Here is a 24,279-nt window from a genome sequence, read left to right as displayed (position 1 = left end):
CACTGAAGGGAGATCCATTTTTCCTTGAGAGACAAGGAAAAGATCTCAGTTTTCGGAAGTATGCCCCACCTTTATTATCCCATTCCATTTTTATGCCAACCTCTCATAGAAAAGATGTAAAGATTCTGGAAATGTGACTTACACTCATTTAAAGCCCTCTTCCAGTGTCATCTCTTAATGGAAAACCAGTTCCATTTCTGCTTCCCCAGCTAGCCTAACATACGAATGTTAGTTGGATACAGTATGTAGTGCAGGGGGATGCATTTAGCACAGGTTACACCAACTCTTTACCACTGATGTCCAGGCTCATGTGAACAGAGTAGTTAACTCAGGGTACAATGATGCAACAGAGCTGTCATCTCCCTTCGGAAGGAGTGCCTAGCAGTGGCTGCATTCTGGGAGTTGCTTTTAATTCTTTAATTGCATGGGGACTTTACTATAAATAACTTTTTTCTCTTCCAAATAGATCCTTACAGACAGCAATGCCTGTTTCTCCCCTACACAAGAAAACAAAGCAGCATATAGTCAATTTGTATAAAATAACTTGTTCATTGCTGTGCCTACATTCTCCTGTGTTGTCAAACAAATTTGTACAAAACCAATGATTCACATGAAAACAAAAATTCATAAACATTCTGCATAAGCTTCAGATCTACATAATTCTCCACAGTCTATCAGATACAGGCTCAGATTTCAGAGTTGCAATTACCATAACAGAAAGGGTCCATTATTGAACAACCAGCAATTACCCATAACTATGTAAAAGCTGAACAGCTGAATACAAATTTTATAGACTTATCTGACACAACTCCGGCTTTTCTGTTTGTTATATGCAACTTTTAAAAATTTCGGAATAACAAGATAAAACTAATTTTGATTACTTCTCGTCTGTGTAATGTTTCTATGAGCAAAACTAAGTGAATGAATAAGCTAGCTGAAGCAGCCTTTTTTACTTCTAAAAACCAGCCAAGTTCCATTTTTAAAAAAACAGTCAAAAGAAAAAAGGAATACTTTTAATGATTTTGATGAAGGAAACAGAAATAAAGAAGGATCACTGTAAAGTTCCATTTGAGATGCTTAGGATTAGAGAAAAGCATTTTAGATAAACTCTCAGCTTATAATGCAACCTGGATGTATTTAAATCTCAAACACAACTGTTTCACAGTATTTTTAGTCAGGCCTCTCAGGAGATGTCTCATTTTTTTCAGTATGCTAGCAGTGTTAGCCCTTTTGAGTGATAATGTGTGACTTGTTCAAAGGTAAAACACCATATGGTAAAACACCCTTTCAAGAATATAGAAAATGATAATTATGCCTCTGCCTTCTACTTGCACCCTCCTCCTCCCTCCTCCTGAAGATCAGCCCCCAGGGCACTACTTTGGAGAACTTAGGGTGATTACAAGGTTTGGACCTGTAAGCCATTCACTGACGCTTACCTGTGATGGGGTTGTCACATTGATTTCTGGGACAAAATTGTCATCAAATAAATTAATGATGTTCTCCTGTTGCAACTCCTTCGTGGGTGTGAGCTTAGGCAGTGGTGGGACTGGCGGACCTTTCCTCAGCTAGGCAGATAGCAAAAACGTCACAGATTAATTCAGGGATAAAAGCTGTAAGATAGGCCCAAACAAACTGTTTCAGGTTTTTATCTCCACTGCTTCACCCTAAACAAGCCATGAGAATAAGCCATATGTTGAAAGGAACTGTTTAGTTGTTCACCACCAAATGCTTGAAATAAACATTGTGGGAAGAGCAAAACAACTCTATATTTCAAACTCCTTCAGACTCAAAGTATCAGATTTCATATAAAAGCAATTTTTGGCTTTTTTTTCTGCTGCAATAGGGCACACAGTGCAAGACGCTCTCCTATGCAGCCCACAGTTGGAAGGACGATACTGCACAGAACCAAGCCTCTGCAGCTTTTCAGCTTCTTGAGTTCATTTGTGTTTAGCTTTGGGATTTTGTCCCTGCCCACCTGTTGCTACTTTTAAAGCATACTTAATGCTAAAACCGTATAATTTCTGGGAACCAAAGGTGCTTAGTTTACTAATTCTCCCTGCTCTCCAGAGATTTGTATAACTGTGACAAACTAATTGCTTGGAATAATACCAAATAGTACTGGATAATTTTTAAATCTATCAAAATATCAAGAAAATAAATCCATAAAATAATCCTGAGGTGGTATGGTGACATAACACCATTGGCACCAATGAGACTGAGTCCTACCAGATGAATATTCAGACACTCTCTTTGGGAGACCAGAGAAAATAAGCATGTTCACTGAATGCAAAATTAAACTTCATCTGATGTGTGCCCAGCACAGAAATAGCATTCATCACAGAAGCTATCCCAATTCCAAAAACATCTGTAACATCAACACAAGTTTTTGATACGCTCACGAAGTGTCACATTTAACTCTTACACTATAGATGAAACTCATCTATAACTCATGCATGAAACTGATTTTTCTTTTACCAGTACTGGTGAGAACAGTGATTCCAACAGTGTCAAACTTCTCAATCCAGTCAATAACAACAAGTTATGACTTTAATTATCAGTAATTAGCACAGCAGTATTTAAGCTCGCTTTATTATTTACTGTTTTAGAGGCTGGCCAGACCAGCGATATCACTGGCTAATTTTTCCCAGGGTAAGCATAAATTTGAAGATGAATGAAGAGTAGAAATATATAATGTACAGAAATTCACAAGGAGGTTTTAGAAACAGGCTTTTCCAACTACCACTGCTGGGATATGGGTCCTTAGAGACAATGCAACTTTTAATGAAGTATTTTGCTTTGTCACTGCAAGTCCCACCAATTCACCAGGCACCTTAAAAATTCTTCATTCCCCCTTATATAAAAACCATTTTCCATTCATGTCATGACACAGGCACGAACAACTAATGAACAGAACAGACTGCAATAGAACCAGTGGCCTCCCTGTCGTGACTCAGTCACAGCCTAGATAAATCCACCATCTCAGCTATCTTTCACTGCACAACAGGCCAGTTTCTCCTGCTAGGTATTCGCTTACCTGTGTGGGTGACTTAGGTCGGGCTGGTGCCGGAGATGCTGGTGCCAGCATATGATTGGGACTAGCAGTAGGGCTGGGCAGGGGAGAGACCTCCTCTGGCGGCGACGGTGTTTTTGCAAAGCGGAGTGGACCTGAATCACTAGACAGAAACAAAGCAATGGCGAGGACATATATATCTTGCTGATTTATCACCTTGACAATTTGATGCAACAGTTGAACTGCATCCCTGCCAGTGACGACAAGAGGCAGTACACACTGGAGATGAACTAAGTAATTTCATAATGATTAAAACTAAAATTGTAACTAAATGCAATTAAAATTCAGTTATCTACAGTGTCAAAGGAAGCTTTAATTTTGAATCATCTTGATTTTTGGAACATCTGTTTACCTGATCATTATAACTTGAAGGAAAAAGCATACCTGCATTTTTTCAGATTCTGAAATGAAATACCATTTCATTTATAAGTTTATAACTATCATAAAATGTGAGATAGATTTACTGTCTTCATTTCACACGGTTCTCAGAATAAAAGACTCTAAAGATAAAAAAGCCCATAGGAAGGCATAACAATGAATAATGCAAATAATTTTAAAAGCTCAACAACTTCAGAAAGGTTTCAATAAAACACAGCCAAGATTATTATAAACATATCACAACTTAGAAGGACAACTCACCACAACTATAAACAAGCAGCAGTCAAGTGACTTCAACAGAGCTCTGCTGATACTAAGAAAAGATCTGATGAAGTCCTAAGAACACATCTGCTCCTTCTAATGAAAGAACCTGGTGCAAACACTGAGATAATATTCAGCTACCTAGAAATGCTGAAAGCTTATACTCAGGGAGGCTATAAACTACAGCACTCAATGTGTACTTGGTAAGAGTGACTCCTACACATCTTCAGGGAAAGCAGAAGCACTACCTGATTGAGACCACAGCATAAACATTATCCTAAATCTAACACAAAAAATTTGCTCTTTAGAAGGACAAGCTTAGCTCACACTCACCACCTCTTTCTGTGGAAATATTAAAAGAGAAAAAATAATCAGTCATTAAGAAATTTCTTTCCCAGGTACAATATTTACCTTCAGGACATTCAGTAGCATACAAGTTTTTAGAATCTTTCTTTTTACACAGTTCTTTAAAGGAAATATTAGATATCGTACTTGTCTAGTATCCAATTCTCATGCATCTAAAAAGGAAAGGTGTTTTATCTTATGAAGACCCACTCCATAATAGTCTATTAGAGTATCATCACTAATAACGAAAGTCAAAATCTATCCAGATTGTCACATAAGGTTCTGTGAATAGTACAGCAAAAGAGAGTAACATAGCAACTGAAGAAATAATGCTTTTTTAAAAAGCATTTTTAAAGTAAGTTGAGATAACACTGCATTAATGTATGTCTAGTCATTTGCAGCAAAAATTATCTTCTCATTAATGGAATGAGCAATTCAGTGGAAACAAGCATGTGCATGTTGGACGTGGTCTAGGAGACAGGATGACAAAATATCTGTTTTTTACAAAAACTGCTTGAAATCTCTCAACACTACATTATTTTACGTCCCACAAAAGTATTTTACAAATCCTTTATGGAAACATAGTCCAGTTTGTGAATCCATCCTAAAGGGGCTGGAAGTGTTGATGCATGAGCTAACAGCTCTGGAGGCACTATATAAACACATATTATCATGGATTACCACTGAAATAATCCAAAACACAAATTTTTGTCATGTGCTTATAAAGTAGTTCTAAATTTTGCATTAGGGAGGACGGTTCAATATTTCATTCTTTGTTCTTCCGAAGTGAGATTAAAACAAATGTAGGAATAACTGCCATATGTTAGAGGCAGATGTTACGTTGTTTGGTCAGTCTTAATTGTTGCTAATTTAAGTCCAGTTTGAGAGCAAATTAGCAGTAGCTATAACACTGTTCTGGTTGCTTCTGATTAGCTGGGATTGAATAGAAATTCAGGCTTTATGTATTAACTCCAAATATCATTGTGTCTTGGTAAGTCTCACTGTTTTACAATTTTAACTTTTTCTGCATATCACTATTAGAGTACTACAAGATCAAATTATGGTAGAAAGGCTATTTGTTGAAGGCAAAAAATCAAAATACTGTACTGGCATCCACTGACCTCAAGAAAGCACCATCTTATTTTAAACTCTTTTTGGTCGTGTGTGCTTTAAGACAAGATTTCTCTTGAAAGCCTTTAAAAATATGGTATTTTGTGACATTCTCTTTACTTCAGCTTTTCTGCTTTTATGATGCACCCTCAGATCTTGACTTTTCCCCGTGAGCAAAAGAGATAAAAGTTGACTTTCGAAGGTTGGGATTCTCACCTAATAATAGGAGCTATAAACACATCTAAAGGCTTAAAAAAATTGTAAGAGTTAGCAACATCGCTGTAAACTAAGCATCTGAGAATAAATAAGCTGCACACTTGGTTGCTGCAAATTGGTGTAACAGTCTACAATGAACTAGGCTAAATTGAAACAGCTTTCATTCTTTTTTTTTTTGGTGAAAGGACTTTTTCGAAAAAAAGTTGGTGAGAAAGTGCGCTTTACATTTTTACTCCTGTTGATAAGAACTCCATCCAAGGTACCTTCATCTATCATCCTGAACAAACAACACTCATTACCACATTGTGCAGCAATCGCTACACATGGTGTAGGTGATTGCTACATATGCTGAAACTCACAAAGCCTACTGCAATGTAATTCATTAAAAAAAAGCAGTAAATTCACCTTGGTGCCCCTTGAATGGTGAAGGCCTTGTCTGCATGCTGATCCCCCAGCTTTGTCATCACTTCATATAGTTTGTGACATAGCTGTGAAAACAAAATACTTGCCTGAGTTTACGTGAATGACTACAGTCATGATTAAAACACAGATGATAAATCTGGTCTGATAACTCATAACCTGGTAATATATAATCTGATGACTTTACACTACAGTATAAATCCTTTCAAAAATTCTCAGTGCCATGCATAGCAAAAGCCTAAATGGAAACCCAGCAAAATCCACAGAATCAAAGATAATAGCAGTTCTTCAAAAACATAAGCTATTTTTCAGCAAACAAGTTCATAAGTGTGACTGACTGCTATGTGAAGTCTGATGAAGGAGGTCACTCGAAATTTAGAGCATGGGTAGCCAAGAAGATTCATATTTTCTGCCCAAAAACCTAATCCCAATTCACATAGGATTTCAGTAAAGCCAGTTTTCAAAAAAAATTTTGGTTCCAATTAGTAGGTTACTATAGATAATACACTACCACTTAGCCAGGCACATTCAAAAGATCCTCACTGAAACCACCTGATTTGCCTAACAGTCACAGATATAATGCTGCATTGCTGACAATATATATAGCAGACTTGAAGGGAATGTTTGACATGTTTTTCTTGTACTGATTAAAGCAAAGAGGTGATTAGAAATTGGACATGGTAAAAATACTGAAGGCAACAATAAATAAGCAAAGTAGAAAGTGAATTTAGTGCTACAAGTGATAATGCACTGTAATCCAAAATTGTAGGGGCTGCTCTTCCCTTAAGGAGAGAAAAATATGGCACGTAGAAATAAATACAATGGTTATACTACAAATCTGTACCTACGGCAAATTCACGTGTGCCTCTGCTAGATTTTTACTACAAGACATCTGTTTGCTGTCATGCATATATATCGTAATCCATTATACATGAGATAGTAATTTTTACTCACTAAAGCTATTTCCTTGTGAAACTTGGCTTCAAGGCTGGATACATTTTTGAAGGTGTTCACATAGAAGCCAATTCGTCTATAAAGGATAGCACAAAGAAAGGAAAAAGAGAATAAAAGATATGGGTGGGAGGCCCACAAAGGCAAATTAATTAATTGTTTTCCAGACTACAAGCAACATTCTTGACTATTACTCTCAGCAAAGTAAATAACTGGATAAAATGTCAAAATTTCAGACTAGTTTGTTCATGATTATTTCTGTTCATGTTGAGAAACATCATATCTCACACCAAACAGTAAACCAAGTTGAGACTACTCCACACTGGGGGGCTTTCAGCTTGTTTTAGAGAAGGGAAGAGTGGAAAAGGATGGTCACAAGTGCAGTACGAGCACATGGGAGGCAAGGTGCTCTGGGCAGGCCATCTCCCACCAGACAGCACACTAGATGCTATTGCAGCACCAAAGTGATGCAGTTTCTTCTGGGGTCAGCTTTAATGTATACAGCTCAGTATAGCCCAGAGGTGGGTGTCCCATGCTCAGTCCCCCTTAGAGAAATCAGCCCTGAAACACATGCACATGTATGAAAGAGAAAATACTTTAATATAGACAAGACATTTTTGCACATATAGTCAAAAATCTTCTACCTTTCAGAAGCAGAAGGTGTTTTCTTAGGTTTTGTATTATTCCTTTTCCTATTTAAAACTTTCATGTGTCATTTCCCCCAACTTTTATTAAAAAAATAATCTTTGGAATAAAAATAAGCCTAAAAAATGTCAACTCAATTCTCTTCCTGAAGAATTGTAATAACTAAAATAAAGGACTCCGAAAGCAACTGGTTTCTAAATTACAGCTATAGATCAAATTAAAGTGTACCTTTCCCTGAGACTAGTTACTGGGCAACACACATTGAAATAAAAGGGTCCTTACTCTAAATCATTCATATGCAGTTTTACTTTTAGTAGGTCCATAAAACAAATATCTTGAAGTGCTAAGAAGATTTTCAACTGAAATAGGCAGAAACACAGCAGGAAAACACTCTATTGATCTGAAATTTAACAGGATTTCATTTAGAAGGCATAGGAGACAAAGGATACTTCAGTGACTCACAACACATTTCCACTCCAGATTGTCAACTGTTAAAGAACACAGGACACTAATGAGATGCTTCTTTTCCTACCAATTTTGTTCTCCCATTCATATTGTCTGCACTTTCTGAATAAACATAATTCATGACTAAACATCTTGAATGAATGATCTATGCCATCAAATCCTTTTACATCACAGACATAATCAGTGCAAAAGTATGATGTGTATTCTGATGTAGTTATAACAAAAACTGACCTGTAAGTAGACCCAAATCACCATAGACTATTCTGTGCTTTATCATAGTTATTTACTCATAGAACGTAGACCTTTTTGCACCTCAGAATGAAGATACGGTAATGAATCTGAAGTGATGATGAATCTGAAATGTGAATTCAGTGATATACTGAAAAAAATCAGCACTTACAGTAAGTATATTTTGGAGCACTTGCATACATTTTTCCTTTTATTATTTCAAAAAGACAATGGATGTAATCTTTAAGAATCCAGTAATCCATTTTCTATCAGCTCATTAAAATCCCCTCATTCCCTTTCCTTAGTCCCCGTTTAGGCCTTGCAGACAATATCTGTCTAGGCTTACCGTGACCACAGAGATGGCAACTCTTCTTGTAAGTCAGTGTTAAAGTCTTCAAACACTTTCTGTGCTTTTTGAAATTCTTCTTCTGCCTAAACCAAAATAAAAAGCATTACTTCTGCAATCACTACAACATAGCAAAACCTGCCAAAATTGTTTTTGTCTGGGTTTTTTTGTGAGTCTTTTAAAATTTTTATTAAAAAAGGATGTGATTCAGTCTCATGCCATAGAGGACAACACAGGATTTGCTGTGCCCTCAGTCTCATCAAGAGAGAAAGTTAAGGCTCAAATAGGACTCATTTGTAGAAGACACTGTGTCCACGACATGCACTGAAGTATTCAATATACATTTACGCTTCAAGATATCATTATTTCCATTTCTAAGAGAGCAAATTGTTCTGTCTCTGCACAGAAAAAAAAAGCCACCAAAGCTCCCTAAGTCTTTTGCCAGCATGTTTCTGTTTGTGCTACCTTGGTAATTCTGCCTTCGTCTTTTCTTTTTGAGCTCTGTAGGGCTTCTAGATGATGCCTTGCACTGTCATAGTCCACTAGCTTTCTGCTTCGTTTTGCAATGCGAGTCTGTAGAGGGATAGAAATGAAAGTAAGGATGAAGAGCACTTTTTTAAATGCTATTTTACTTAATGTTGTCAATTAAATTTTAGACTTACTTTTATTTTCCCTTATCTGCTGTTCATATCAGAATTATTATCACGGAATACGCCCAGTTGGAAGGGACCACAAGGATCACTGAGTTCAACTCTTACCCTACAGAGGACCATCCCCAAAGTCACACCATGTGCCCAAGAGTATTGTTCGAACACTTCCTGAACTCTGTCAGGCTTGCTGCTGTGACCACTTTCCTGGAGAACCTGTTCCAGCACCAAACCACACTCTGGGTGAAGAACCATTTTCTAATATCCAACCTAAACCTCCCCTGACACAACTTCAGGCCATTCCCTCAGGTCCTGTCACTGGTCACCAGAGAGGAGATCAGTTCCTGCCCCTCCTGTTTCCCTCATGAGGAAGTTGTAGACTGTGATTAGGTCTCCCCTCAGTCTCCTCTTTCTCCAGGCTGAACAGACCAAGTGACCTCAGCTTCCCCTCAAGGCCCTTCATCATCTTCACTGTCCTCCTTTGGACACTCTCAAACAGCTTAATATCTTTCCTACATTGAGGTGCCCCAACTGCACACAATATTCAAGGTGAGGCCACACCAGTGCAGAGCAGAGCAGGACAATCCCGTCCCTGGACCAGCTGGTGATGCTTTGTCTGATGCCCCCCAGGACACAGTTGGCCCTCCTGGCTGCCAGGGCACTGCTGACTCATATTCAACTGACCGCTGACCAGGACCCCCAGGTCCCTTTCTGTGGCACTGCTTTCCAGCATCTCATTCCCCAGTCTGTATGGATATCCAAGATTGCCCCATCCCAGGTGCAGAATCCAGCACTTTCCCTTGTTGAACTTCATATGGTTGGTGATTGCCCACTCCTCTCATTTGTCGAGGTGTCACTGTGGGGCATCCCTGCCTTCAAGGGAGCCAACAGCTCCTCCCAGTTTTGTATCATCTGCAAACTTGCTCAGTATCCCTTCCAGTCCTGCATCCAAGTCATTTATGAAGATGTTGAGGAGCATAGGGCCTAAGACGGAGCCCTGTGGAACCCCACGAGGGACAGGTCACCAGTCTGATGTCACCCCATTCACTATCACCCTCTGTGCTCAACCCCTGAGGCAATTGCTCACCTGCCACATGATGTGTTTATCCAACTGTGGGCTAGACATTTTGTCCAGAAGGATACTGTGAGAGACAGTATCGAAAGCTTTACTGAAATATAAAAAGATGACATCAACTGGCTTCCCTTGATCATCTAGGTGGGTTACCTTGTCATAGAAGGAAATCAGGTTCCTTTCATGAAGCCATGCTGGCTGTAACCAATGACTGCATTGTCCTCCAGGTGTTTTTTCAATACCTCCCAGAATAATTTTCTCCATAACTATACCAGGCACTGAGGTGAGACTGACAGGCCTGTAGTTTCCAGGGTCCTGCTTCTTGCCCCTCTTGAAAATTGGGATAACATTTGCAAGCTTCCTGTCAAGTTAGGACCTCTCTGGATTCCCAAGACTGCTCAAAAGTCATCAAGAGAGGTTTTGTGATGACATCAGGTAGCTCTTTTAGGATTCTTGGATGAATCCAATCAGGCCCCAAAGGGGTCCAGCTGGAGCAGGAGATCCTGCACAATTTTAGCGTCAATCATTCTTGCAGCCATGGTGCTCCAGCTCAGGGCACTGAGACCTCGTTGGTCTGTCACCCACATTGAAGACAAAACGTTAAACACCTCTGCCTTGTCTCTGTCCCTGTTTGTGAGGTGATCATCTTGATCCTGTAATGGGTCGATGATATTTCTATACTGCCTATTGCCATTAATATATTTGAAAAAACTCTTTTTAGTGTCCCCAACATTTCTGGCCAGCTTCAACTCCAGTTGAGCTTTGGCCACATGAACTTTCTTCCCATGTCACTTGACCTTGCTACCTTTTTGCCTTATTTCCACGAGAAGACTCCTGTTCACCCAAGCCGGCCTTCTGCCTCGCCTGCCTGACTTTCAACATTTGGGAATTGCCTGCTCCTGTGCCCTTAGGAGGTGATGTTTGAAAAGAGACCAGCTCTGATAGACCCCAGCATCTGCAAAAACATTTTCCCAGGGGACCTTACTAATTCCCTTAGCAGCCTGAATCATGAAGGAACATGGAAACAGTAAAAGAGACAAACTAACCACCTTATTTTAAATAATCAATTTATAGACAGTTTGGAATGGGGGTTTTGTAAGTGTAGGGGTTCTAGGCCTTAGAACTAAGATTCCAATGTTATGTAAGACTTTTCACATTCTCCAGAATAAGTGAACCAGGTAAACTCATGGTAATACAACCTTTTTCCCTTATATATAGTGTGGAAAATTAGCACTTAATGCATTTTTTCTAGAGTTGGAAAAATGCTAAAATATTATCCCAGAATATTCTGAATTGGAAGAGATCCACAAGGATCATAAGTCCAACTCTTGAGTGAATGACTCATACAGGGATTGAACCCACAACCTTGGCATTAGCACCATGCTCTAACCAACTGAGCTAATCTCAGGGTATACTTCTAACTTCAGTTGTTTTGACACATAACTAAGACAACTGGAGTTTATTGTATATACATACTTTGATATAGACTTTACAAAGCTATATATTATATGCAAATTTCACATGCTGAGAGGGCATAAGCACAGTTGGATTTAAAAGCAAGTTTAGGACTGTACATCAGTAATATTAGTATTTTTAATTAATTTTTCATTAGTCCCTGATGTACATGACAAAGGGGATGACTGTGTGATACCTACTCAATCATAAACCATCATAAAAAATTTCCAGTTATGTCCATACAGTCATATTCACATACAAAAGTATCTAACTGTCACCTATAATGATTCTTTATAACCCACACATTTAATTTACAAGTCATTTCGCTGGACTGTACACCAGACAGGAATCTGGGAGAGGCTAGAATCTGCATAACATTCTCTACTGATGTGTATTACAAAATCTTTTGATCACTAATTAAAAGACAGAAACCATGGTTTATATATGTGAAAGATACTTGCAGGTGCATCTAGCCAATAACAAAAAGCCTGTTTGCCATTTAATTTGTCTGGCATTTTAACAGCTGAAGAGCTTAATGTGTCCCTATTGAAGTCAGTAAAAATTATCTCACACCAAAGAAACAGGAGCAGGAAAAAACATAAAAGTTTCCTCTACAGAGGTTAATTTACTTCCAGGTACTAATGCATAAAAAATATTTTTGTTCACTTGAAAAATCAGCATGGCCTAATATCAGGGATTTACTTACAGAACAACATCTTGTACATTACAGGAGAGAATGATTTTCACCTTCCCCCCTTTCTCATTTTTCTTTGCTTGTAATCTCATTTTCTATTTATTTTGCAACTCAACAGTAATTTTAGAAATTGTCTTTATAGAAAAATCATTACTCTACTTTGATATCAGGAAATTGTCCTAGATATGTATCCAAGGTTAACAGCGACCCATCCACCAGTTTTTGATGGAAGTCTTCCCAAAGTTCATCGCATTTCTGAAAAGGCAGAAAATAGAAAAATGCACTTAGTAGTTTAATGCCACTTTAAGCCCAGGAGAAATAAAAAACGTAATTGGCAAAGGTAAATATTTCTGAAGTTTTAGAATCTTCTTTATGGCAATAAATCAGAGCACACTCATAAGATGAATGAAAAGGAATACCTTGACATTGAAAATGTAATTCACAACAAAGTAAGATTTAGCTTGATAATTAGTTTGTGTTTTCATTACTTCAAATAGTAACTGCTACGTGAAAATAAGGATATCACGGGTTCAAAGTGTTCCTCAGGGTTTCCTGAGGATTCCTGAGGGCCAATGGCACAGAATCTGAACCTGCCATAGTTCTTGCATCTAAGTATATTTGCTGATCGTGAACCTTCCTTACAGAGAAAGGAAGTACAACTAAAAATAGAAGAGTAAATAAAATAAAGGGAAAGGTCTTTCCAGTTCTTACTTTCTGGGCCATTATGGTACATATGATGAAATGGCTGATGCAGAGACAAGAACCCCACTTCGCACTACTGGAGAACTGGGATGACAGATATGAGATATCCCAACATCAGCAGGCAAAATAAACAAAATTCACACCCTGCCCAGCGCTATCCACACCCCCGCCGCCCCCAGGCCCTGAAGGTATTGTTCTTTTCTCCAGTCCCCAGCCCCCTTTGGAGCTCTGGGGTAGTCACCAAGAGAAATCCCTTGTAGTTTTCTGGTTTTTAAGAGCATGTTAATGCAGCTCACGTGACAAGGACTCATTCCTTACCAGAAGCAAATTCTGTTACATAGACATAGTGCTTGGTTTCTCAATTGAACAAGTCATTAGTACACGTGAAACATCCTGATTCCCCCTTTTTTGCACATTTCTAAAATCACTCAACATCCTCCTTTGATGGGAGGAAGGCTAAAGGGTGTGAGCACTACTCTGCAGGGCTGTTATCCTCACTGACAAGTCTGGGAAGCTATTCCCTAGTGTTTGTTTTATCATAAGCTACTATAGGGCATATTTTAAATACTGTGTGATGGCAGTCTTCAGTTAATTTATTTCCTACTCTAAAGGAGTCCCTAATGAATTATTACAATCTATTAAACATGCTTAAAAGAAATACCTAATTTATTAACACAATATTTAATCAAAGTGGTCTGCAGAGCAGCATGGCATTAGATCATAGCAAGCAACTGCCAGTTTTGTGCATTTGCCGTTGTACCTTGCTGATACATATTTTGGACAAATTAAAGTAATGAAGGTTTTCTGAAAGCTAATGGACTCAAACAACATTGCTGAAGGGTCCTTTAAGCCATCATCTTTCCTACCATACAGAATAAGGTCAATTATGTGGATCCCTTTTGGAATGATCATTTATATCCTAGACTGAACAGATACATAATTCTTTTGTACTCTAGGTTGAAGGATGCATAAATTCGCATTTGTGATTATGTAGGTAAAAAAATCAAGAGATTTTGTAATATTGCTCATGAGTCTCTTATTAAGAAGACATATGTAACATTTATCTTTACATCTAATAGAGCTTAAGATACAAATTATGGTCCTTTCACACACAGCTACAAATTTCTGAGTGCAAAATCTAATAGTCTCCAGATACAGGATGAGGTGCTACAGCAAGATGCAGCATGAGATTTTCCAGCTGTTTAATCTAAAAAAATATAAATGGTATGAGATCTAAAATTTTACAGTTTGGAAATTGTGTGCTTTTCAAATCAAAAACACGTCATGCCTTCAGCAGCAGGGAAAGGTAGGAGATGGCAGCCACAGAGAAGCAAAGCAATCTGTAAGCAGATTTGGTAAGACTGTTCTGTATTGCAGTTTCTTGTTAACTATATTATCAAGGAGGCCTTGCAAACTGAATGCTAAAAGTTGGCTAAAAGCTTCACTGACACCGTTTCAACTTCCTGGTCACCACTAGCACATTTGCTGACAGGCTTCCCCCAGAATTAAGGCTGTTTAAGCAAGCAATTCAGAGCACCTCAAGTCAAATTCCTGCAGTGTTGTCTAGAAAAGCCTCTTCTTCTCTAATCACTGGAGGAAGTTACAAAGGAGGAAATAAACAGTGTCCTGCAGCCTAATTTACCCTTTAATTCCATGGTCTTTTCAGAGACAGGTGAGTGTCTCATCAGATATCCTGTTTAGTGCCACTAGCTCAACAGCTGTTACACAGCACACAAGGATAAACAGATTTGATTATTTTAAACATTCATTTGAATTGAGAATCCTGACTGTAAAACTGCACATAAGATACCTCTGTCAATCAGATGCTATCAGGACCAACTCTGCTCATGCTGATATTGACCTCAGTGGGAGCTTATATCACCTGGTTTGTAAAACAGACACTTCAAGTGCTGCTTCTGGTCAGCAGGAGCTGCATTTCACAAGACCAACAATTTATATGCTGAGAAAACAGGATTTAACATGTAACAAAGAATTAAGGTGAATTTCAGATACACACTTCTCCTCAACAGCTCAGATAATCCATTTGCAGCTGAAGTACCTTTTCCATCTTTTCATGTATCTTACCTCTCCAATCATTTTCACATCTTCACGCCCGTACCAGTCTGGTTCATAAACTTCATGGAGAGACTCTGTAAGCTTCTTTGAGGCATCTTGCATCCCTGCAATTAGACAGAAGAAGGAACATATAACTGCAAACTACAAGAAACAGTTGCTAAATATCTTTATTTCCACTCACATGTACCCACTATTCTATTCCCTCTGGCAAATTTAGAAAGCAATGCCTGAAGTTGGGGAGAGTACTGTAATGGACCAGATTTTATGAAGAATCTTGTATGCTCACCCAGTAGCTTTACAAGTTTTTGGAGCCCAGTGCTTATTTAGGTTTGCAGTGAGGTGGTACTTGCAGAGAAGCACCACGTGCTAAGCCAAACTGATCAGTCACTTTTGGAACTTTTGCTACCACAGGTGGAACAAGAACAGGGACTATTGATGGTTATCACTGTAATACACAGAGGAGCTGGGTTAAATATGAAATGGTTTCAATGATATTATGAGAAAGAGCCTAAGTCTATCTTCAGTGAGATCCATTTGACCCCAGTGAATATAAAAAACACTCTCAGTAAAGGCACTGCCTTTCTGTTTTCATGGAGCACCAATCCATTAGATGCTGAATATGTTTCTGAACCCAGTGAAACCAAACGGATCTCACCTAACTTGATAAGAATTCAGAATCAGTAACTTTAAAATGACAACTTTTATTTCAACTTCTTTGCAAAATCTGAACAATGCTGTTAAATTTTTTACTTAGCATTAACTTATTTAAAAAAGTACATTTTTTTATCTAACCAAAAAGGATTTCTGAATAAAGAGGATTTTTTTTTTCTTAACAGATGCCAAATTACAGTAAAATACAGATGATCTTCACATATATTTCCAGGCAGAACTCATGTAAAATCTTTAATGACACTGCAAATTAATCAACTCAAGAGGTAAGACAAAACCAGCACAGTATCACCATGTTTAAAAGGCTGTTTCTCTCCACTCAGGGTGAACACACAGACCAGGATGGTCTGTGCAAGCATCCCTGCTTGCACTTGATCTTTTATGATACCTGAACTTCTGCCCTTCAGCACTGTGTGATAAACCTGCCATGTATTGTGGCAGGCAGGCTGGCACAGCTGCTAGATAATCCCTCCTGCAGCTTCCACTCAGCTTGGTCACAGACCAGGCTGGCACAGAGCACCTTTCCTCTGCACACTTCCTTTTTGAAGTACTACAGGGCTTTGCTTAAGAGAATAAGTAAAAGACACTTAATATCCCGTGCTTGAGTCATATCGAAACTGCACCAACTTTTACACTTTTTTCAGTTCTGAGAATCAGGTAATCCTCCATTCCACTACATTCCCGGAAAAAGCATCAGTCAAATCCAGCTGCAGTGTAAGGTAAGTGGGCATTATAGTACTTGGCTTCTTCAGTCAGAGGCTTCAGTCGGAAATTTCTAGGCCAAGGTCATCCATTGTACTCCTCTCCAACTGCACCTATACCAGGTTTACTGCAATACCCCAAATGAGTGCAAAGATAAATACCAATCCAATGAATTCTCGTTCTTTTTCATGTCTGTGGGCATAAACTTATAATGTCCAATGATATTTTTATCTGGCTTGTTTTCATATAGAATTATTTCTTATAAACTGACATGCATTATTCAGCACTAAAATTAAGAGGATTAGTGTCTCAGTCATAGACTGCAGGCTGTTTCTGCTGTTTTTAACTGTTATCATTGAGAAAGATAAATTGTTTAAATTTAAAGTACTAAGAAATGTGAAAAGAATCTTTACTGCTGATGAACAGTTAGAAATTTATACTTAATATCAATTGTTTCATTCAGTACTGCTTCTTGGTAATTGGATCATTTATTCAATATCTAAAAATGCTAAAATATTTTAATTGCTTAGGAAAAATGTTGCTAAACAACCCAGTTACTGAAGTCTGAGCCTCTCGGATTAAATCACCCTCTTTCTCTGGCAAAGAGCCCCTGTTTCCAGAATCCCAAAAAACTTCTAGAGGCCCCCATGTGATAGGGGGTGGCAGTGCAGAGACATTCCCACTAAACACTCTAGGGGTAGCAGAGAGTAGGCAACTCTTTACCATCACAATTCCAATGTACTCAAGCTCCCGTTGAGACTGGTCTGGGACAGCATGTGGCTGTAGAACCCATATATTGTGGGGTCTCCTCACTCACCCTCAGGGTAATCTAGGCTGAATAATGGAGAAACTTGCATTTTCCTGATGTGGTGAGGCATCCTGGACTGGCTCTTAATATTTAATTACTTATGTGGTTCTCCAGGGAAATTACCCATCCTGCCATAAGGGATTATTTTAACAATAATTTGTTATTGTTACTAACCCGTTAGAGTTTCCACTGGAACAATTCAATCATTTCATAATTCATGAATAAATTTTGCAGAAAGATGATAAATAGTTTTATTGCTTTTAAGAAATTACATGACTGACTTTAAGATTCATGTGTCTGGAGGATACATGTAGTTCTGTCAGCCACAGACTGACAACTAGGCAGCAAAACTGCTTACAGACTTCCAAAACATCCCCTCTCCTTCCTGTAGACTAGTTACTACATTAAGCTACCTGAAAGGTATGGTGTTTCTTTTTAATCATGCAGGATTCTGCTTAATCTTTGTCACCTCACCACATGCATGAAGATCAAGGTTTATATCTCCCCATCTGCACTGGTACTTGGAAAGAGCTTGGGGTAGAGAACGGGAGACTGATTTAGGGTTTCTATAACAATTGGTCCATAAAACCATTCAAGTAACTTACAACTCTCAAAAGATTAAAAATAAATTAAGAAGTAGAGAACCCAGATACATATTGCCAAGGAGACTGGAAAAGACAGAAGATTGAGGCATGAGATGACTAAAGCTATGGGGGATAGTATACAGTTTTGTCAGTACAAACAGCATATATTAAACTATCATACAGATTAAATAAAACATCACATAAAAGCCATTCACAAGTTCAACAGCTTTATGACATGGTTCCTCCAAGTCCTTGAATAACCAACAGGAAAGATCAATGTCCAGCTAAAACTAAGAAGCACCAATGAACAAAAGAAAGAGTCTGAATACAGCAAAAATTCTTTTAAGGATGTGTGATACTAAATCCCCACCTGGAGTACTGTGCCAAGTACTTAGCACAAGAAAGACATGGATCTGTTAGAGCAGGTCTAGAGGAGGCCACAATGATGCTCAGAGGAATGGAGAACCTCTTCTATGAAGACAGGTTGAGACAGCCGGGGTTGTTCAGTCTGGTGAAAAGAAGGCTCCGGGGACACCTCATTGTGGCCTGATAGTACTTAAAGGGAGCTTTTGAGAAAGAGGGAAAGCAACTTTTTACACAGTGCTAGGACAAAAGAGAATTAATGGTTTGAAACTAAAAGAGGAGAGCTTTAGATTAGATGTTAGGGAGAAATTCTTTACTCCAAGAGTGGTGAGGCGCTGGAACAGGCTCCTCAGAGAAGTTGTGCATGCCCTGCCCCTGGAAGTGTTCAAGGCCAGGTTGGACGCAGCTTGGAGCAACTTGGTCTACTGGGTGGTATCCCTGCCATGGTGTTGGAAGTAGGTGATCTATAAGGTCCCTTCCAACCCAAACCATTCTATGATTCTATGAAATCGTGCCTGGATTTCTACATCTAACTTCCAATATTGAGTCACTTAAAAGTCATGCAGCAAAATGAAGCTTATTACTGGAGTTCAATTCCTGAAACCCCTTAAAATGAACTGCTTCTCTCAATACCTCTAAGAGTATAAGAATGTCAAGTGTATTATTTTCCAGTAATTCTAATATATGCAATTATATGATTGTCCTTTTTTCCTGCAAAATGAGCCCCTGGTGACAGCACAACTCCAAGGCTCTGATGTCCTTGGCACAAAAATACCACTCCAGTGCCTAAATATGGGGGTTCCCATGCTTTTGTGCATAGACACCCCAAAATCTTCTAATGATGGCAGTCCTTCAAAGACTATCAACAAAGAGACTGTAGCAGCTGCTTCTGTCATCCAAAATCTGGAAAGTTCTTTAGCATTGCTGACCTAGTCAGCTTTGAGGAAGCCCCAGCCAGAGCTGTGTATTGTGGTCTACCGTCTCAGGTTGTGTGCTCTCTCCACAGCACTAACATGTGCCAACATGTGTGCCAAGGATGTCCACTGGTGGCTTGTTGACTTTGAAGAATAACATTTTAAGGCTCTTCTGAGTTGCTTATGACTGGATCTTTTCAAAGACATGTAGATAATACGGTGTTAGCAAACACTTTTCATTCGCAGTAAGAAGGTCAGTCTGAATTACTTATAGGCTGAACAAGAGAAAGGTGCTGAACAGAAAAGCATGGCTAAAAAGGCAAAACCTGAACAATGAAATATTTTACACAGAGATAAAAACAAAACTTGATGCAAAGAGTAGCCCAATAAAGAGAAAATGAGCAAAAGGATCATGAGTGCAGAACACTAGGAAGAGAAAGATGGAGAAAGAAAATGAAACTGAGAGGAGCATTGTTGTCACCTACACAGAAATCAAAGCATCATGTAAACAGTCAGCCTACATGACAGATAAGCCATCCAGCCAACAAACAGCCTCATCACGCTGCTTCTGAGTAACCATCATATGTGTGTGGGGAAGAGTGGAAAATAAGAGAACAAAATGAGCATTCAGTGGGTCCCCAAAAATGACTGATGCTAAAATTTCCTCTAAGAACAAGAGGCATTGCTCAAATTTGTCTGGTATGGGATTTTCTTTGGCCAGTCCATCCAGAAAATAATACATGGTCAAAGACATTAAACTACTGCTTTGCTCCCCATTTTACATTTCCCATCAAAAAGAGCTTTCTTACCTGCCTGTGAACAGCTGCTGAAGCCTTATTATGACAGCGATTTCCAGGGATGTTAACACTCATTTGTAACATTTTCCCTACTGGACTGGAGCCAGGTTAAAAATACATACACACATATATATTTATCATATATATATATATTTATCTCAAGAAGCCACTGTCTCTCTATTAGTCACCAACTCCTATTCCCTTCCCTTAGCACCTCCAACTCCTCTAGAGAGAGGTGGCATGAGAAAGAGAACACTTTGCATACAGCGTGCAGTTGAGTGTGCTGGATTTACAAATGTCTAGTAGGATTTAAACGCTGTTTACTTATCTCTAATATTTAAGCTCTGACCAGTGAAATTCTGCTACTTGGATTTTCAATGTAGTATCAAAAGACATCATATTTGAGTTTTAAACCTAAAAAAAAAATGGATTAAGCAGTCAGAAATATATGAGAAATCACATCATTGCAGGGAGCATGGTTGTGGAGGAAGATCATCATCCAACTAGTAATACATGGCAACATTACAGTTGCGGAGATCAAGAAATCCCTTGATTGGGATGCCTTGCATGGGGTATTTAACATTATAGCATTTGCAAAGACGAATAACAAGATGTGTAGATTTTATGGGTGCTGAAAATGCATGCAACATGAGAATCTGAGCAGTGTTCCTGCACACAAAGGACAGTCAAGGATAAGCTGTACATGCAAGACTGTACCCATGAGTTGATGCTGAAGGTCCAGAATACCTAGCAACGGGCTAAAGAGAATCTTATGTGTATTTGTCTTTGTATAACTTAAACAAGACTACCTGACTCAACTTTTAAAAAAACTTTGCTTTATGAAAGCATGATGTAAAACTTAAAAATCACCTTTAATGGCTGCTAAATATCCTCTCAGTTCTCTCTGGAGTCTGGAACCCTCTGCCTGGAAAAGAAAAAGAAAAAGCAAGGAAGTGAAAACACATTTCAGTTATGTTTAATGCCTTGAAACATGCATACAGGATGACAAACATAACTACAAAAAGCAATTTCAGGAGCTATCTGATAAACAGTGCCACATGTTGCAAGCATGCACAGATTCATATAGAAAAGGGGTCCTGGCAAAGATGCTATGCATAGTGTACTGTCTAGGCTAGAATTTCTGGGTTTATTTTATCAGTCATCTGCACAGGAAGAATTCCACTCAAAGAAAAACCAGTATATTTTACGGCCAAGATCCAGTTCAAGTCAGCCTGGCCAATGGCCTAACCTGAAACACAAAGAGAACGGTGCACCTCCACTGGAAACCACTCAAATGAGGCCACTCTAGACTTGCAGAAAATCCATAGTCTTACATAAATTGCTTACTGTCTTTGCAAACAGTTTACCAAGTACTTTAACATTTTAACATTTTGCAAGTAAATAACTCCTAAAATACAATAATTTTAGTTACTTGTTTTGTTTAGCTAGTGCATGTTGCAGTTTATTGTGAAAATTCAACTGTTTCTTTGGCAAATACATCAAAATTGTCTTTCTTTCTCTTATACAAATGCCCTTTGAAAAACTCAGAACAGACAAAGCATAATGGCTTGTGTTTATCTTTGACTGTATCGCAAGTTGGACTTCACAGCTCCTAGTATTTGCAAAGAAACCTGTGCTACACACATACTTTATTGCTAAAAAGCTGCTGCCAGATCACCTTCAATAGCCTGAATATTTTTGAAACACTCTACATTTACCAGTTCCCAATATTTTTCAAATTATTTATTTAAGCAATTGGAAACTACAGGAATTTCAGCTTGCAGTCACATTTTCTCTCTTACAGCATGGAAAAATCAGCTGCAAAATATGACTGACTGCTTTGGAGTTTATCTTGTATTTTCCATGTGAAAGTCAGAACATGAAGGTTACATGTGAATAGTGTGAGTACTTGAGAAGGCAGAAGGTGTAAGTTGTTATAATCCCACTTAAGTCAAAGGACTTCTGATGTCAGCAAAGGATTTGCCATTGGCAACTGCAATGCTCAGAGCATTCAGACACAGGATCATAAGAAATTCAGGTTGAAAGGGGCTATCTGGCACTTAGAATCCACCTACCAGCAGCCACTTGAAAATCCAAGTTATGGTTCTGAAAAAGACTTGCCTCACCAGTACACACTGCAATGCAGAAAACATCCACCAAGCTCACTTGCTTCTCCCAGCTTCCGGAAGGGAACTGAAAGCTTTTAGAATGGGATCAACACCATTCCCTACCCCCCCCCCCCCAAATTGTATTGCACTGTCAGATGAGAGCAACTGTTCAAGGTCCTGGAAATAGTAAGGAATTTGGAAGGTAAAAATGCCTGAGTGGGTCTAGAAAGCAGACTGAATTCACTTTTCAGATTCAACAAAGAGAAGAGAGCTTTTACACTAATTTGATCTGGAGCAAGTCACCTACAGCTCTCAAAGCCATTAATCGACTAAACTCTGAGCACAGGCATAGACCACCTGAGAAGCTGCTGAGTAACAGCAAGTGCACAGGAGCAGCCAGCCCACCAACCTTTCTCTGGTTTGGGACCATATTCAGTGCTCCATTCCCTTCCTTTGGGATCAACGCTGCATATCAAAACAAGGGCCAGACAGGTGCAGGTTGAGTATCAGTGGATTAAACCTCAGGCTTAATTATCTATAAAGCAACTGAAAGTTCTGAAGTAGTACCTTGATGTTGTGTCCTTTGAGAAAATATACATGCATACATCTTAATACTGCTTAGCGAAAAGTACTACCCTAATGCATCATTACAACACATTATATCATCTCACGTAACACAGTAGTTGCTGACCTCTTTCTACTTCATTCTGTGCTAGAAGGGGAGGAAAGGGTATGACTGCTTTTCATGGACCAAAGCATTAAGTCATCAGTGTTGCTACAGACAAAAGGAGATTGTACTCGGGAGCAAATTTCTCGATCTTGTGTCTGAAGAAGAGTATCAGCAAACTTTTGGCAGAAAGAGAAGTTCCCCTTTTATGCATTTCAGTCTCCTCCTGGAAGGATCCCTTATACTCTGAGAAGTCACATGAAGGTACAGAAATTATCTTTCCAGTTCATACCTTCTTTAATCTGAGCACTTGTGGTGAAAACAGAAGATACAGCAACTTTGTTCTTCACCATGCTCCAGCTGAACAGGTGCCCATACAATAAAAATTTTTAGTTATTAAAAAATTTCTGGTGCTTCAGGAGCAGAAAATTGCAGCTGGAAGGCTGAGAACCTTCATAGCTGACCTCATGTCCAGTAAGAGGTCTACATTTACTCATACAAATGTGGTTTTGTCTCTAGGACTAACTAGCACACCACAAATGGCATGTCTGGGAAACACTGCTGGAACACTATGCTTATAACTGAACTGCTGTGTAGTTTTATGACTGGTACCCTAACCCACTATGAGATCTATTGTGCTTGGTTAGTGTCATTCATCACTAGCAACCGCTGCTCAGGAAAACGTGTAAGAAAAAGTCGAAGTAGTAAAATATGATGCAAATATCTTGCCATATGTGCTGTTATGAGTTCTGACACTTCATTCAAAAGAATAATTATAACATGCATCTCTTTCAGTCTAGGTTATTAACAGGCCACAAACCACTGAAATATCCAAGCACAATAGAGCCATAAGAATTTTTCCTTGTTAGCAAATGTTGTGTGACATGACATTAAGGCACCCATGAACAAGGGCCAGCTCCCACTAAATTTCAGAGATAATCTCTCAGTTTCAATGGCAACAGAACTAGACCTTTCTAAAAATATCAGAAATAAAAATTAGCATCAAAAGTCCTCAGCCCTGTGAATTCTGCAAAATGTGCCTCTGGTCTACACACTTTCTATAGTAAACTCACTATTAGTGAAGACAGATATACTTTTACCACCTAAATTAATATTCACAGAATGAAAATACTGCACTGCTGGCTTTGCACACCTTGCAAACTGTGATATAAAGGTTTTAAAAAGTACTATTTTGAAGATTGTCACATATTTAATGTTGCCTCTTTGTGGTGTTTACTGGTACATTCTTTCTACTTTCTGGTCTATCAGATGAAAGCATCTGGTGGCTCTGAAACCACTGCTCCAAGTATTTTCATTAAAGCCATGAATTTTGTTAAATGAGATACAGCTTCTCAAGGGAGAATGAAAAGTAGGTGTCATTTCGTTAATGTCGTGTTCCTTCGAAATGGAATTTCCCAAGACAGCACTGATGCTTTGTTCTACGTGAGGAAGCACAATGAGTTAGAGTTTCATAATATGTAAGAAACTCCAGAGAGAAATCTCAATAGCATTCTTAATAGCAAACTTTTCACAATCAGGTTGTTTGATAACAATATGCAAGTTCCAGCAGACTCCAGCACCAAAAA

The 24,279-nt window shown here is 38.7% G+C and overlaps 1 protein-coding gene across 1 annotated transcript in view; it reads right to left on the bottom strand.

Moving 5' to 3' along the window:
• Positions 1–24,279, bottom strand: part of LOC113964071 (amphiphysin) — a 112,960-nt gene that overhangs the window by 32,348 nt on the left and 56,333 nt on the right. Inside the window, exons 3-11 of the mRNA XM_027675883.1 lie at positions 20,789–20,843; positions 15,091–15,185; positions 12,463–12,558; positions 8,901–9,008; positions 8,436–8,521; positions 6,755–6,830; positions 5,786–5,868; positions 3,035–3,173; positions 1,437–1,565 (exon numbers count right to left, since the gene is read on the bottom strand). Of these exons, the coding sequence (XP_027531684.1) occupies positions 1,437–1,565; positions 3,035–3,173; positions 5,786–5,868; positions 6,755–6,830; positions 8,436–8,521; positions 8,901–9,008; positions 12,463–12,558; positions 15,091–15,185; positions 20,789–20,843 (867 nt within the window). The remainder of the gene's footprint in view (positions 1–1,436; positions 1,566–3,034; positions 3,174–5,785; positions 5,869–6,754; positions 6,831–8,435; positions 8,522–8,900; positions 9,009–12,462; positions 12,559–15,090; positions 15,186–20,788; positions 20,844–24,279) is intronic.

This window comes from Neopelma chrysocephalum, unplaced genomic scaffold (genome assembly GCF_003984885.1).
Source record: "Neopelma chrysocephalum unplaced genomic scaffold, ASM398488v2 Primary Assembly neopelma1_26, whole genome shotgun sequence".
NCBI lineage: Eukaryota > Metazoa > Chordata > Aves > Passeriformes > Pipridae > Neopelma > Neopelma chrysocephalum.
Note: the sequence above shows the minus strand (reverse complement) of the source record. Positions and strands in the feature narration are given on the sequence as shown.